The sequence below is a fragment of the Delphinus delphis genome, chromosome 18 (assembly GCF_949987515.2).
Source record: "Delphinus delphis chromosome 18, mDelDel1.2, whole genome shotgun sequence".
Classification (NCBI taxonomy): Eukaryota; Metazoa; Chordata; class Mammalia; order Artiodactyla; family Delphinidae; genus Delphinus; species Delphinus delphis.
In genome coordinates this window covers 34,575,052-34,590,447 of record NC_082700.1, presented here as the reverse complement: position 1 = coordinate 34,590,447, position 15,396 = coordinate 34,575,052, and the positions used below count along the sequence as shown (strand labels likewise).

Genomic DNA, 15,396 nt, shown 5'->3' with positions numbered 1-15,396 from the left:
CTGTGGCCTTAATTACTGCATACTCCTTGGTTAAGAGTCACACTTAGGTATCAACACCGAATTGAATATAACACAAGTACTGTCTCCTCTTTAACTAAGTTTGCCTGGTGTATTATGAATCTTGCCCAGAGCAGAAGAGTTCAGAAAATTTTAATGCACGTTTACTAAGAGAAAGCATTTACTGTTTGATGTGCACGGAGTAAATGAAAGCTATTTAAAATAAAATAAAATATGCTACCAAATCATTAATTGTCACAACAGAGGTAACCCAGTGGGAGTCTTGAGGAGACTAAAATGATCTCCAATAGTGCAGATGAGAAAAGTTTTACTAAAGACAGGTGTAGTTCAGCCAAGCCCTACAGCACAGAAGTAGGAATTTGGACATGTACGAATGGGAAAAAAGACATTTTAGGCATGGGAAACAGTTTAATGCAGAATGGATGAGAAACATGCATTAGACCTTTCTAAATCAAATGGCTTATTAAGTCAGTAAATCAGATTTAGTCAGTCAAACTAGCTTTAGCTGATTACTTATCCAGGGGATAGCTGTTCAGAGTAATTTTTGTCATAGAACAGTAAATTAAATTGTTGAACTATAGCTTTAGGCTTGCTAAGTGAAATAGATTGCTCTAGATGATTTTCAAGTGACTTACTTGGTACTATTCACGAAATTGGGGGTTAACACCTGCTTAAGACAACATAGAGAATTGATCTAAAATAGTACTTGAAGTAAGTTACTGTGTAAAGTGTCTGTTCAGTAGCTCATGGTAAATGGATATTTATAATCCCCATTGGACAACCAACCTCATTTTTGCAAATGGTAATGTGAATTGCTGTTGCATAAACTATGGTAATGACCACCTATCTAATTTGTTGTCCAAACCAGAAATCTTCTAACACAGGTCTCCGAATAAAAATAAGCACGAAGGTAACACACACTGGGTGTTTCCCATGTGTCTGTGCATGCATCTATATCTCACTGAACCCCCATAACAGCCCCCAAAACAGGGACTCTGTGTGTCCCCATGCTGCTGGTGGAGAAACAGGCACAGGAAGGTTCAATAGTCTATCTACCTAAGATCACACAGAGGGTGGGAGAGCCCGTTTTTAAACCATCTTCTCTAATTCCAGGTGCCAGGAGCCAGACTCAGCCTACAGGCCTCTTCTGCTTGTCTGGAGGAGAAACCATGTGTAAGGATTAGTCAAATTCTGTCTTCACTCATCAAGGTAGCTTGAACACTTGCACATCCTCTAAGTAGCAGGTAGCATAAGAAATAAGATGTTTGCCCCGGGTATTGTCCAGGAACTTGGCATCAGCTGTGTCTAGTTAGGCTGAGCTGGTTAAGACTGCAGAGGACCACCGATCTTCCACCTGGGCAAGTGTCTTTTGACCTCCTGCCTTCAGAGGGCCGAAAACTCCAGCCTGAGAATGTGCTGAGCCCTGTAGCCTAGTTACGCCAGCTCAGAACAATGATGAGCACACCTTTTTCCAATCACCTTTCCTCATGCTCCCCATGCCTCCTACTGCCCTGCTTCTTTATCCTTTATCCCACAGATACTCCAAGCCCCTTGCCTTTGGGGAGGCGGATTTGAGACCTATTCTCACGTCACGTCCTCGCTTGGCTGCCCTGTGAATAAACCTCCTCTTTGCTGCAAACCTCAGCATGTCAGTGTTTTGGCTTGCTGCGCCTCAGACAAAATGGTTGGAAGCAGTGGTACAGGTCCCTTGCCTGTGAGGGAAACTGGTTCCTAGTAGTCACGTTCCAGATATTTTCTCCTCCCGGGGGGCAGACGTCCTGCTCTTCCAGAAAGAAGGGAGAAAGGCAGGAGCTGGACCATTGCTCTCAGGGTCACCGTCACCTAGGAGCTCATTAGAAGCACAGAATCCAGGCCCCACCCAGAACTACTGAATATCAGCCTGCATTTAACAAGATCCACAAGAGAGGCATACCCACATTAACGTTGGAGAGGCACCAAGCTGGAGTCCACGTTGCTCATCCCTAGGGTCATCCTCTTCTCCGCAGCTAATGAAAACGAAGCAAAGATTCATCCCGAGCCTACTCTGCCTCAGTCACCTGGATATCACATGAGCTCATTTAATCCTCCCCAGAACCTGCAAATGACACTGAGAGACAGAGTGGTCAAGCACCCAAGGGTCCATAAAAGAACATGACCAAGGCTCACTGGAGCCCAGACCTCCAAAAAGAAGGCCCCTGAGCACAGCATGGCACCACAGCAGCCCAAACCGTGGGCCTGGAGGGTAGGCCAGGCTCCCCACGCAGAGTTCACACCATTCGACAGATGCCCACAGCAGACCACAAGGCAATATGAGAAGTAAGTTCTGATTGTGGAATCTCTGAATTTTGAGATTTAAAGAAAAAAATCTGTTTTGGGGGGCTGGTTAAAACAGTTCTACCAAGGAGTAAAGACAGGGCATCTCAAGGCCCCTTCTGGACTTAGAATTTAATGCCTATTTATTGAGAAACGCTCCGTGCATTTGCTCAGTCCTACGTCAAGATGAAGTTCTCCGTGCCCTATAAGCTTAGGTTCTAAAAAGGCCACAGAAATGGGTGAGACCTAAAAAAATGTCAGAACAATGCAACAGCCTTAATCAGACTGTCTTTGCTTTGCTTTGCTTGTAAGTCCTGACTTTAAACTGAATATGGTGTCATGTCTTTATTTTTCTTGAAGTTTTTTTTTTTAAAGATCATATAAAGATTTTCTTCCATGGTAAGACTTTCATATTGTATTTTTCTTAAAATGGAGTGTGGTACATAAACCCTCCATCAGATGATTGCTTATAACTCACCTTGCTTTATTAAGAATACCGCTAGAGGCTTCTATGCCCCTACTAAGAAAAATGCATTTTGAGGCCCATTCAAACCAATGAAAATCCAAGTTTACAGAGCACAAGATAATGAAAATTCTCTCGACCGGCATCTTTTACTACTTTTAATCTGTTAACAGACCCTAAGTGTCTCAGATGAAAGGTACTGTAGCGGGAATTGACATCGTTAACAGCATTCCATACAGGGAACTGTTGATTCTTCCAATTTCTCAAAAATTTGGACACTTTGACTGCCTCTATAACATCTCTAGGGTGTTTGAAAGAAAAAAAAAAGAGGCCTGTACAATGTATTTCTCAAAATATACACAGAAATAGTTTGCACATACAAACAGGGAAACCTTATAAATAATGTATGGGGAGCAATGTAATGTCGGTAACGGAACTACTCATTATGAAAGACAACACTGTCACTAAGTGTCCCCTCACCAAAACTGACTGGGAATTTTTAGGGGCCGCCAAACCAGAGGTGGAGATTTATAGGAACCTGGGATGTTTGAAAAATGGTTTTGGACGACCTCCTCAAGGAAGGCACCAAGCGCCATCCCAAATTGCAAAAATGGCTCCAGGTTGACTCCTTGTGTCCTCACTCTTTGCAATGTGACATTCCAACTTCTCTCATCAAGAGGCAGAGTTGATTTCCCCACCCTTGAAGTTAGGTGACTTGCCATGGCCAATAGGAGGCAGCAGAAACAATGGTGTGCCAGTTCAGAGCTAGGTCCCACGATGCTTCTACTCTCCCTCTCGGAGCCCTGCTACCCCCATGAGCACAAGCCCCAGTTACTAGCTGGGGCATAAGAGGTATGTGGCCCAGTCAGGCCCCCAGCCCGGCTACAGCCGGCCCCCAGCTGACCCCACAGGTGTAGCAGCAATTCCAGCCATGATAAGCAGGGTTGTGACGAAGAATTAAGAGCATAAGCATATTCTATAATTTATAAACCACTCTCTCAACCTACGACATTATTTTTCAAAAGCATTTTTGTTATTCTGAATCCCTGCATGGACAGATTGAAAACAGCACTGCAATGATTGTTGGAGAGCAAAGGATGCAACCTGAAATAGAGAGTAAAATATATTAGTTTATCCAGATTCACGTATTTGTATAAATTACTAGAAAATCATCTGAAGAAAAACAGACATGAATGAAGAAAACAGTCGAAAGAACACGGGTGAAGAAATATGTCTATTTAACACCAACTAGTACATCAAAACATGTAATGGAAAGTATATGTTTAGTTCTCTGCATAATGCTGTATAATTTTCATCACAAAAGAATTATTGATTTGTACATACTTGGAAGAAAACAAAGCATTAAGATTATCTGCTGGTGTGAAAACTGGCTCCTATACACAGAGGGCAACGAGAGACTGAAGAAAGAGGCAGCCTGCCCCAGACTAGTCAGTGGCAGTTTTAACAAGCAAGGGAACCTGCTTACAAGGCTTGCCTTTGTCAGCTGAAAGACGAATAGATCTCAGCACCCACCCGCCAGAATCTTGAGTTTACACAGCGACCTTAACAGGGTTCAGTCATGTATACTGTCCACATGGTCTCAAGAACACATTACTCTCTCAAGGCTGAGCTTTTGAAAATGGTTCCCCCTGTGGGAACAGTGGTCAAAATGTATATTCCACGGTCAGGGGAGGGGGTTATGCCCTCTCAATGGCCTCCTCTGACATTTCAGCAAGGAAGGATGCCAGAGAAGAAAGCCTAGGGCAGAAACCACTCAACTTGTTATCACGAATACCAGGGGAACCCAAGCAAGTGGATATACAAGCCTGCGTAGGCCTTGGAAGTAGGAAGCATTTGGGGACTACACCTGGGCTGGTACTGGCCTCCCTCCCCCAAAGGGACAAGGACAGCAGAAACCTGGATGGAGTCAAGAGAGAGAACAAAGAAAGGCAAGGCTGGATATGGAGCAACGTGTGGATCCAGGAGCATGTGTCTCAGAACTGCCGGGGCTCTGCAGACCAGCTGCATCCCCATTCTCCTTGACCCTCATTGGTATAATTAACTCAGGGTGGGCTCATTCCAGCTGCCAAGTCACTTCCACCTGTCCATGGAGTTGACAGTTACTTGCTCACAGTGAACCAACCTCCGTGGACCTAACAGCTACTGCAGGAGGCAGTAGTGGAGAACAAGGTGACGACAACCACCAGATGCGAAGTAGGAAGACACGCTCAGCGTTCTGACTGGGTGGATTGATGGTGTGGGGTTAAGTCTGCAGAGCTAAAGGGGCCAGATGTAGAAAAGGGAAGGGGAATCATGAGGATATGGTCAAGCCCCATCGTATGGATAGTTCATCCATATGTTGTATACAAATTCCATTAAATTTGCTCTGAATGAAAAAGAGAGAAAAAATTATGCTTTAAACCATGTCAGTGACTTTATTTACCATCTCATTTGATGAGCTCATAGTCCAGGTTCAGAGGGAAATGGGAGCTCTGAGTCTGCCATCTCTCAGGAAGTCTCAAGCTTCAGAGGACACTAATAGCCAAACTACCACCCCTTTTGCACTTTTCAAGCAACGTTATTCCTAAGTGCGAGTCACCCTCTTCATTGGGTTCTCCAAGAAACAGCAATCTCTCCCAATGAGAGAGGAAAAATGGGCTACTTTGGCTTTTCGAGGCACAATATGTAGCTCTCCAAAATGGTACCTGTCTAGGGGATTTTTCAAGAAACTTAACCAGCAGTGGTGATTTGTTTGTCTTCACATAACGTATGACCCAGATGTGCTGAGAAATAAGAAAAGGACGAACGAATCAAGGACAGCTGATACAAGGAGGCAAGGGGCAACTTCCACAGCCTCCGTGGAAAGCTACAGGAAGGGAACATCCAGCTGGTGGGAGCTGAAGACAGGGGCCAGTCCTCCTTGGGCTCGGGATGCCATCCTCTCTTCCTACATCTTCATGCTCTCCTTCTCTGTTGGCCCCTCCCAGCCAGATTAAAGAGCCACAAGGAAATGCCCTCCTCCATTCTATTCTCCTCTCATTCATCCACCCCTCCCTTCTTTCCTTTGCCATCAATTTCTTGACTTGCCCCCAGTGCTCCCTTCTCTTCTACACTGCGATCTGGTTTCTGTCCCACTACTCTCATGAAACTGATCTCCTGAAGCCCCCGATGATTTCTCCGTTGACAAGTCCAGGGGACTACTTCTCAATCCTTATCTATGTGACCGCCAAGCCGAGCTAGATCTTAAACAACGTCCCTGTCTTGAAAATCTCTTCCCTTGTCTTCTGCGCCACCCAATCCTCCTGACAGTTTTCTGTCTCTCGGCACCCTCCCAGTGTCTTGCTGAGCTGACCTTCCTTGGGGTAATTCTTGGGGCTCTGTATTAGGCTCTCTGCTCTTCATCCTCTATGCCATCTCCCTGAAGGACCTCATCCTCTCCCTTAGTTTCATTTACCAGCTAAGTCTGTCTCCATCTAAGACCACTCTCTGCACCTTTCAATCTATATATGACTTCCTGTAAAACATCTCCATTTAAATGTCTCATAAGGCACCTCAAATCCAACACGTCCATGTTACTGAATGTCCACTCAGAAAAACACCCCGTTACAGGTAGTTCAATACGACAAATTTCATATGGTGATGAAACAGCTAAAAAGCCAAATGGGATGGTGAGACATCCAGAGAGTCACAGCAGTAGAAAACACACCCACCCCACTGCTGGGCTGGGTGGCAAAGAAGGAAGTGGTGTTGCCACAGCTGCCAGGCAGGAGCTGGAGGCACAGAGGGAGTGGTTTCCTGGTGCGGCAGCCACTCAGAGCAAAGCGGCCACCAGTCCTGCTGCAGCTGCCCGAACAGAGAGAGGAGGGCGAGGGGAAAATACGTTGGCTTCTCCCTTCCCCCTGCCCTCCAACCTCTGGCCAATGTTTTCCATTGGCTGAACGTACCTGGAAGAGTTGGCGAGGAGATCTGGGCGATGGGGTTTACAGGATCAGCCCTGTGACACGGAGCAGAGCAGTGGAAAGGCAGGGAGCCGGTCTGAGGCAAACAGGCAAATGGCAGCACAGTATCCACTTCTCCCTACCTCCCCTGTCCCACTGAGTGGAACCATCTTCATGCGTGACCTTTCTCTTCCCTCATCTCCCACATCTACCCATCCATCCTCTAAGTAGCTCATCCATTCCTCTCTCTTCCTCAAAGTCACCGCCATCACTCACTATCGTTACTGCAACAAGCACTGCTCTGCCTTCTCCTGTCTCCAGACTCCCTCTTCTAACCAGTCACTACACTCCAGCCAGAAGGTTTTTCTCATATGCGTATCTTACGTCACTCTGCCGCTTCAAGCCTTACAATGGCTGGCCCGTTGTGCTTAGGATCCAGTCCACATTCCATGGCAGGACTTCATCGCGTCTCCAGTCTCCCTTCCCCTGACATACTCCTCCACCCTCCACATTCCCACACCCTGAACCTCAGGCCCCTGAATTTCCTGGGGCACCTCTCAAGTCAGGGCCTTCACACGTGCTATTCTCTGTCTTCCCATAGCCCTCCCCTATCCTGCACCTCTTCTGAATTAACCCCTCTCGCGTTGGCCTCAATGGCAATGCTGCTAGGAAGACTTTCCTGGTCCACCTCACCTGTGTTCCCTTGCACCCAACACTTTCCCCGGTGGTAGGGTTATCAGATTTAAGAAATAAACCATGCAAGTTTAACCGCGTGTCCTGTATTTTATCTGCAACCCTACCTGACAGGCACTTGTCCCAGAGTATGACAATTGCATGTAGACATTTTAATTTCCCTACAAGCCTCCAAATCGCTTAAGGATAATGATCTTGTCAATACAATTCCCCATTTTGCTAACTAACTAGGTAAGGTTGGAGGAATGGATCAGTGACTTGCGGATGGGAGTTTTACTTGAAATCATATAGAACTAGACTTCAGCCCTAAACAGGAGAGATGCTTAAGAGACTAAAGGGAGGCTAATGACAATTACTCACCCAAGTGGAGGCTCCTAGGTTAGTTCTGGGCCAGCCTCTCAGGGTGTAAGAGAAGAACTTGGAGGTGGAAACTGTACACTAAAGGGAAATGACCAGAAGGTATGACTGGAAATGATTATTTAAAGCTTTCAGCCTGCACAGAGCTAACAGACTAACTTCAGCTGGTTTGGGGATTGCTCTGGCTCAGTTCTGAGTCCTTCACACAGCTGGAAAGTTTATGCTCCTGCTGCTGGGGTTAAAAGAGTGGAAAAGGCCAGAAGGGTGATGCCAAGGATCATCATACTCTTATTACCTTGCGATGGTTTCCTAATAGAAAGCTTAAATCTAGCTATTTTCAGACCCGGTGCCCAAGGGCAAGTATGTAACAAATATGAGAAAAGTGAGAAAGGTGGAAGAAAGGCAAATTAGAGCACACCATCTAAAGAGGCAGCCTCTACTGGCTGCAGACAAACCTCCACGCTGAAATGCAGGCCCAAATTTTCTCCCCCTTCAAGAAAAGACAGGAATCAAGATGTTAAGGCTTCATCTCATGATTTTTTTTTAACGTGCCCATTAAGTCAATAAGTATTAAATGGTTGAAAAAGAACACAACTATAAGTTTATTACTCCGTGTGGGCTTCCAACACTGTACCGTGGAATCAACATGTGTCTCCAGGCTGAGATTCCCCTCAACTTGCAAACCTCAGGCAGATGCTGATTCAAATCCCAGAAGGCTCTAGTTGAAAATCAACGTCTGACATGCTCTGCAGAATCTAGGGAACCATTTGCTAATTTGCTCTGGGGCGAAATCTTCTACCAATATCAATCAGGCATGAATGTAGATAATTTTCCCATGCTATCAATATAGTCATCTATATGTTTAGTCAACATTTATTGAATATCACATAGGTAAGGTTTGGTGGTCAGTAAACAGTGGAGAGAGGCCCAGAAAAAAAGGGGGTACATTCAGGCTTGAAATCCAGCAGGTACATGCCTCTGCTACCATACCAGTTATTTATATACTTATCTACTACTTCCATCCTAGTTGGTTAACAGTCTCTGCCCCAGCCCTAGCCCTGTGGGCTTCAGACACCATCAGTGGGCCACTCATCTGTGGCCACCTACGGCAAGGTGGTGCTTTCCTGTAGTCATCCTCCTTTGGCCACTTGTAATTTTGCCCTCTTCAGGGTACCATACTGGTTGCTCAATATTTTGAGCATCACACACCAACGCTCCTAAGAGAAAGTAAAGTGATAAATGTTCCCCCAAATGCTCACGTGGCTTTTGTCTCTCCCTAACCTCTTTTATTGATTAACTCCTGCTCAACCATTCAGATCTCTACTCAAATGTCACTTCCCATTTTGCCATCTGGACTGTGTCTCCCTGACATTTACTCTCACAGCTCTGTTCCTTCACTTCATATCTTGTATCCATTTGCTTATTTGTTTGTCTGCCTCCCTGATGAAGCTGTAAGCTCCATAAGGGAAACAAAAATCAGAACTGATTTGGCAAACTGCACAGGCTTCTATATGGTTTACGTGGGATTGGCCACCTACCCAGCTCCAAGGATGGGTCCTGTTGTATTCCAGCCAGTTAGCATGTCCCTTCCTCCAGGTCTTACTCATTGGCATAGGAACGAGAACCTGACCTAAGGCAGCCCAAGCAGAGTGAGGCTGGACACTCTGGCGAGGAAAGCAGAGCTACAGACCTATTCTGAAGAGGCAATATCCCCAATGTGGTTGTCATGAAGCATGACACGAAGGAGGACAAAGACGCAGAGTCCCAGAAAGCTGCCTCCAAAGAATACACAACATGGGCTTCTGGAGTAAACCAGATCTTGGCGGGATCTTGTCTTTGGACTGTTCAGTTACATTAAGCAATAATTTTTTTTTTTTTTTTTTTTTTGCTTTAGCCAGTTGGGACCAAGGTTTCTATGTATTGTGACCAACAAAATCCTAACTGATATATCTTGCCCCCGAAAACACAAGAACCTTGCTCATAGAAGACACCATATCTTGAACAATATGCCATTGGGAGAACTGGAGATGGCTTAATGGGGGAGGCGACTGGGTAACATCAGCCAGAGCCTTAATTTGAACATAGTTCTTTAGAAAATATGTTAGACTGCCCTCAATTTAAATTCATCAGAAATTCAGGAGTATTTTCCCCAGTGTGTTTTACAGCAGAATTGTTCCTACCTGAGGTTATTAACCTGCTCACCTGTCATTTCCTAAGAACTCCTAAAGATTTCTGCTTCAACCCCTGGACTTTCAACCTAAAGAACCTATGGTTTTAAACTGGGGAAAGGGAACAAGAAAGAATGATTCAGCCTCTTGCCGCTTTTTACTCTGCTGGATAAAATCATTATTTTTTTCCCCCAGAATGACCTGTAACTTCCTACATTTCTTACGTTTCAACTTCAAGTTTCATTTCTCGGGATGCCTACAGCTTTTCACCTGGCTAGATGGAAGCCAAGATTTTACTTTTCTCTTCAGGGCTATTCTGCTGGGCTAGAGTCATTAGAAACAACTTTAGCTTCAGGTTGTTATATATATCACATCTTTTAAAGCATAATCAGGCTATGTGGTTCATGATCTGGTTATTAGATTAAAGGTCTGTGTGGCCAAAGGGCTGTACTTCTACAACTATTGAGAAATAAACAACCTTGACTAGACAGGGAAGGAAAAGTGTGCAAGTTGGTCCCTATATCCTGATCAGGGGATTCTTTTCCTCCTTCCCTGATTCACCAAAAAGCACACTTGCCCATACTGTTCACATTCGCAAAATATGTTTGTTACTCTCAGAGCTCCTGGAATATATATCCTCCAACGGTTGCCTTTTGTCAGTGAACTGTTCTGCACACCTCCGCTGCTTATATTTTAGGAATTTTTTTTCCTTTGGGAGAGAGAAGGGTGGCTTGTAAAACTACTAGTGGAAAGTAAGCATTAAGAATCACTTCACCTTCTTCATCAAATAAAACCACCTGAATTGCTGGTTCTATGAACCAGTATTTAATTCAAAAGTTTGAAGAAGAACAGAATACTTTGAGTCTCAAAATATCTCCCCATAAATTACTTATTAGCTAAAAAAGACAAATGATAACTTGACAGTGGAGAAAGTTCGTGGGCACCACCTTAACCAAGATGCTAATGAGACAGATGACCATCAGGGGGCTCTGGTAAGGATGCACAGAGAGACTCACTGTCACCTCTGTGGAACCCCATCCAAAGCACGTAAAATGAAACAACCATGAGGAAACAGAGGACAAACCCAGAATGAGGATCCTTCTACACAACAACAGCCTATACGCGTCACAAACTCTCAATAATATGAAGAACAAAGAGGCTGAAGAATTATTTCATACTTAGACCAAAGTGACATGAGAACTAAGCGCAATGCATGATTGTACACTGGTTCCTGGCCTGAAAAAATTAGCCATTAAGGATGTTACTGGAATAAGTGGCAAAATTTGAATATAGATGGTAGATCAGTCAACAGTATCAATGTTAAATTTCTGACTTAGACCACTGTGCTGTGGTTTGGTAAGAAAATGTTGTTTCACTTAGGAAGTAATCACCATTTCCAGGGAAAAGGGCACATGTCTCCTTACCCTTAAGGGGTTCAGGAGAAAAAAACATGTATATATGGAGAGACAGTGAATGCCAAAGCAAATAAAGCTAAACATTAATAATTGGTGAATCGGGGTAAAGCACATACAAGAGTTCTTTGTACTAATCTTGCAACTTATCTTTCAGTTTGAAGTTATATCTATAACTATATATATATAAAATCAACACACACCATTCAAAATAAAATGCATCAACCTAAAATCCAGCCTATTCTTCAGGAATTGTTGGCAATCTGAAGAGAAACAAAGGCTAGCATACCAAAAGGGATTGGGTCAGTAGATTCATTCATTAGGACCCTGAGTACATTTCTACTAACTTAAATTATGCTTTCATTTGAATAAAACATTTTGGACTGCCTTAAACTTAGCGCCAATTACTTATACATTTAAACGCTCAAAGTATGAATTCCATACTTTTCCCCAAGTGAGGCGCAAGGCTGTCAGTATTCTCGTGTGCTAACAAGTAACAAGGCCAATTTCTATAACCTAACTATAGGACTTCTGGGTACGTAAACCTTTTCTCATAGGCCCAGTTCCCTATTTTCTTAGAAAATCCAATTTGCTCTGGGATTTCAAATATCACCGGCTCTTGTTTTTGTCACAACAAATGAAATATTTTATTCTTTAGATTCTTAAAAAGAAATTCAATGAATCTTTGCTCACTGCTAGCTTTTCTATATCTCTCCCAATATCTCTTTGATCAAGCTTTTCCACCCACTCTGGAATACTCCAGGGGTAATTAGAACTTCTTACCTTCTTTAGCCTAAAAGGAGCCAATTCATCACAAGCTGTCATGGATTCTGATTCTAAATTACCAAGAGCCCAATTACTAACAGAGTCAGGGAATTTTCTTTGCAAGTAAAGTGATTATTTCTTTGCAGATGCAGTAGCATTTCACTTTTTAATTATGTTCATTCCGATCAAATGTGAGAAAATTCTTCCTCATCTTACTTTCCTTCCAAAGAACACGATACAAGAAACATTAATCCCAGAGTGATACAAGGCCAGACCTGCAAGGGCCTTAGGCAGAGCTGGACAACTATCAATGGGTCTTGTCCATTTTACAGGGTCTGAGTGGCTCCTTAAACTCTAAAGGGGAAAAAAGGGACTAATTATTTGTTACATCACATACTTCACCTAAGGGCTTGCCAAACCTTCCAGCATCTGCTAAGTTGTGACGAGACAGCATAAGATGTTGAGATAAACATAGACTAGCACAGAACAGAACAATTTTGTTTCTTGTGCAGGCAAAGAACAGAGCCACAGTGATGGGGATGAAGCAGTGTGTGCAGGTAAACATAAGCAACGTGGGAACAAATCTGTTTTTTCTCACTTAGGTGCTATTAACATGATTATGTGTTGTCAAATTTTGAAGAAAAATAAACAAAAACAGTTTGGGAGAAGAAGGAGGACACTCCGGAGGATCTGAAGGAACATGAGGCCACCACGGTTTACACAGATTTCCCAAGGCCTGAAAGACACCTGTCTGTCCACTTTGCTTTTAACCTTAAAGACTGGCCAGTTGTGGCTCCCGCAGCCTGTAGACCCGAGGCCTGCATCCTTACCTCCCCTTCCCCTCTCTCCACGTGGTCAGCAGACTGACGTCCGTTCACTCACTTCAGACATTCAAAGGTCAAGGTTTGCGCTCAGTGAGTATCTTCCAATGATCTGTGCTCCAGACAACAGTGACTACCCTTTGTCCTGGTATGAATGCAGTTGCTCACCGTTTTCCAAACACTTTCACACATATTTAAAGAAGAGTTTGGGAGCCCTCCAAGATTTTAAATTTTAGTTAAAAGTGAAATTATATAGTAAGCTTTTGAAAAATTAAAACATCCATGTATGTGAGATTGTACCTCTGCCTTTACTGTAGGCTGTTTGCGAAATTCAGAAAGCCCTGCCTTTCCATTCATGAAACAGATAGTCGTTGAGCACCTCCTAAGGGCAAGGCAGGATGCCAGGTGATGGAGGTGGAGAAACAGGGCTTGTTCCTTGCTCTGATGGGGAAGGCACGTAAGCAGATACCCTCGGCACAGGAAAACACAGAATGGAGGTGCTGTGATGGGATAAAAGGGTCACGCTTATAAGAACAAAGGAAAAGTGCATCCTTCCAATGCAGGAGACACAAACAAGGTCAGGAGGTTGGCAGGTGTCTTGAAGGAACGTCAGTCTTGCTGAGTGGGGGCAGAAACCCCAGGCTTACCCAACGTAGCATGGGCATATATGCTTGCCACATTCCAAGAATCAGAAGCACAAGAAAGATGAAGCCAGACCAGACACCACAAAGCTGTGACCGTTGGGCTTAGAAGTCTGGGATTTTTATGAACCAAGGAGGAGCATGAAGGGGAAGTGATGGTTCAACTGGCTGTGCTGGTAGGGGCAGGTGGGGGCAGATGAGGCCGCTGAAATAATCCGCTGAGGGATGACAGAGCTGGCTGTGGCAATGGGAATGGAAATAAGTGGAGATTCAAGAGATCTGGGGCCGGTACATACCGCAGGGACTTGTAACCATCATATGAATGGATGAGGAAGGAGGCAAAATAGACTCTGAGCACTATTATATGTGAACACTCGGATGGCATCCATGGACTGGCCGGCTTTTGCTGTTGAAACATTTACTGTGTTTAAACAGTCACATCCTGCACTGAGCCCTTGTTTTAAGCTCTTCAAACATCCCTGAGGTAAGTGGGGGAGTTATTTCAATCCTCCTTTTTACAGATGAGAGAACCAAGACTGGCAAGGTTTAGCCCTAAGCAGGAAACCCAACTAACCCAACTAATTGGTGCAGAGCTGGGACGAAAGATCAGTATAGTCCTCATTACACAATCCAACGAAACACGAAGATAGCTCAAAACTGTCCTAGTGACATGTTTCCAGCCTAAGTGGGACAAAGTTCATACAACTTTATACCGTGAGCTGTGTTGTAAGGTGGTTTGTTGATAATGTCCATTCCAAAAGCCAACGGAAAGGTACCAGTATGCTGAATCATTAAAAACATGGATGTGCAGAACTCAAGTCTTACACCTTTCTGAACAAAATACCCTTCACAGATGCTATTTTTAGACTAAAGTTTTCCCAGCATAAAGTTTTAAAAAGAACAATCTGTCTAAAAAGCATGTAAAGAAATTCATTGACAAAGGTTTACATGTTTTAGGACTTTAATGTCCTTCACACGGTCAACACAAAACACTGACAATGGATGAACAGTAGGGGAAAAGACTCTTCAGCAAAGATCTTCCCAAGCTCACGGCATCACTGGTCAAACACCAGAAAGAGAACAGTCACGTGAAGAAACAGTAAGGGAATTTAACACAGATTTTTAGTTTAACAGCATAACTGAAAAACAAAACCAACCAACCAACCAACCAACCAACCAACCGTTCTTCTACCCACTGAAAGGAAAGTAAAAGTGAATCAGGGAGCTTCTAAATCTTGTGAAGCAGCTTCAAAAGGGAGAGGGGAGGGGGAATGGGAGGCACACAACTGTTGAGAACGTAACACTCTAATGCACAAGGTCAGGGATCCTAACAAATTCTCCAAGTCTCAACATATACCAACAAGAACCGTATTATTAGAAATATAAAGGCACAGAGATATAAATGCATAGAGATATAAACTATTTGGTATTAAAAACAGACCTTGCTATATAAACATATAGCAAGTCACTTTTATCGTTTTATGAGAATAACCGTATAAAGAAAGTCCAGAAGACCCCACTGCTGTCATCTTGCAAAGGATCAAAATTCAGCACCTATAGGGCCCCACCCACCCTCCATGCTGTGTGTCTGTTTGTCTCTAAAAACAACAACTTGCAATTTGCATATACTTAAACCCACAGGCAGCTTTGAATATGAGATCTAGGCAGAAAAAGTAGTAGCAAAGAGAACAGTAGCTAGAATTTGGTAGAAAAGCAACAGAAGACTTTTTAAAAGCTTCCAGTTCAAGTCAGAATTAAGGTTAAGTTTCAACAGCTTGGGATAGCTGTGGATGTTTTGCTGTTCCCT

At 43.8% G+C, this 15,396-nt stretch overlaps 1 protein-coding gene across 1 annotated transcript in view; it reads right to left on the bottom strand.

Annotated features, from left to right (window-relative positions):
• LOC132413604 (centrosomal protein of 78 kDa-like) overlaps window positions 1-15,396 on the bottom strand; it is a 58,409-nt gene that overhangs the window by 23,719 nt on the left and 19,294 nt on the right. Inside the window, 1 exon segment of the mRNA XM_059995690.1 lies at window positions 1,956-2,024. Within this exon segment, the coding sequence (XP_059851673.1) occupies window positions 1,956-2,024 (69 nt within the window).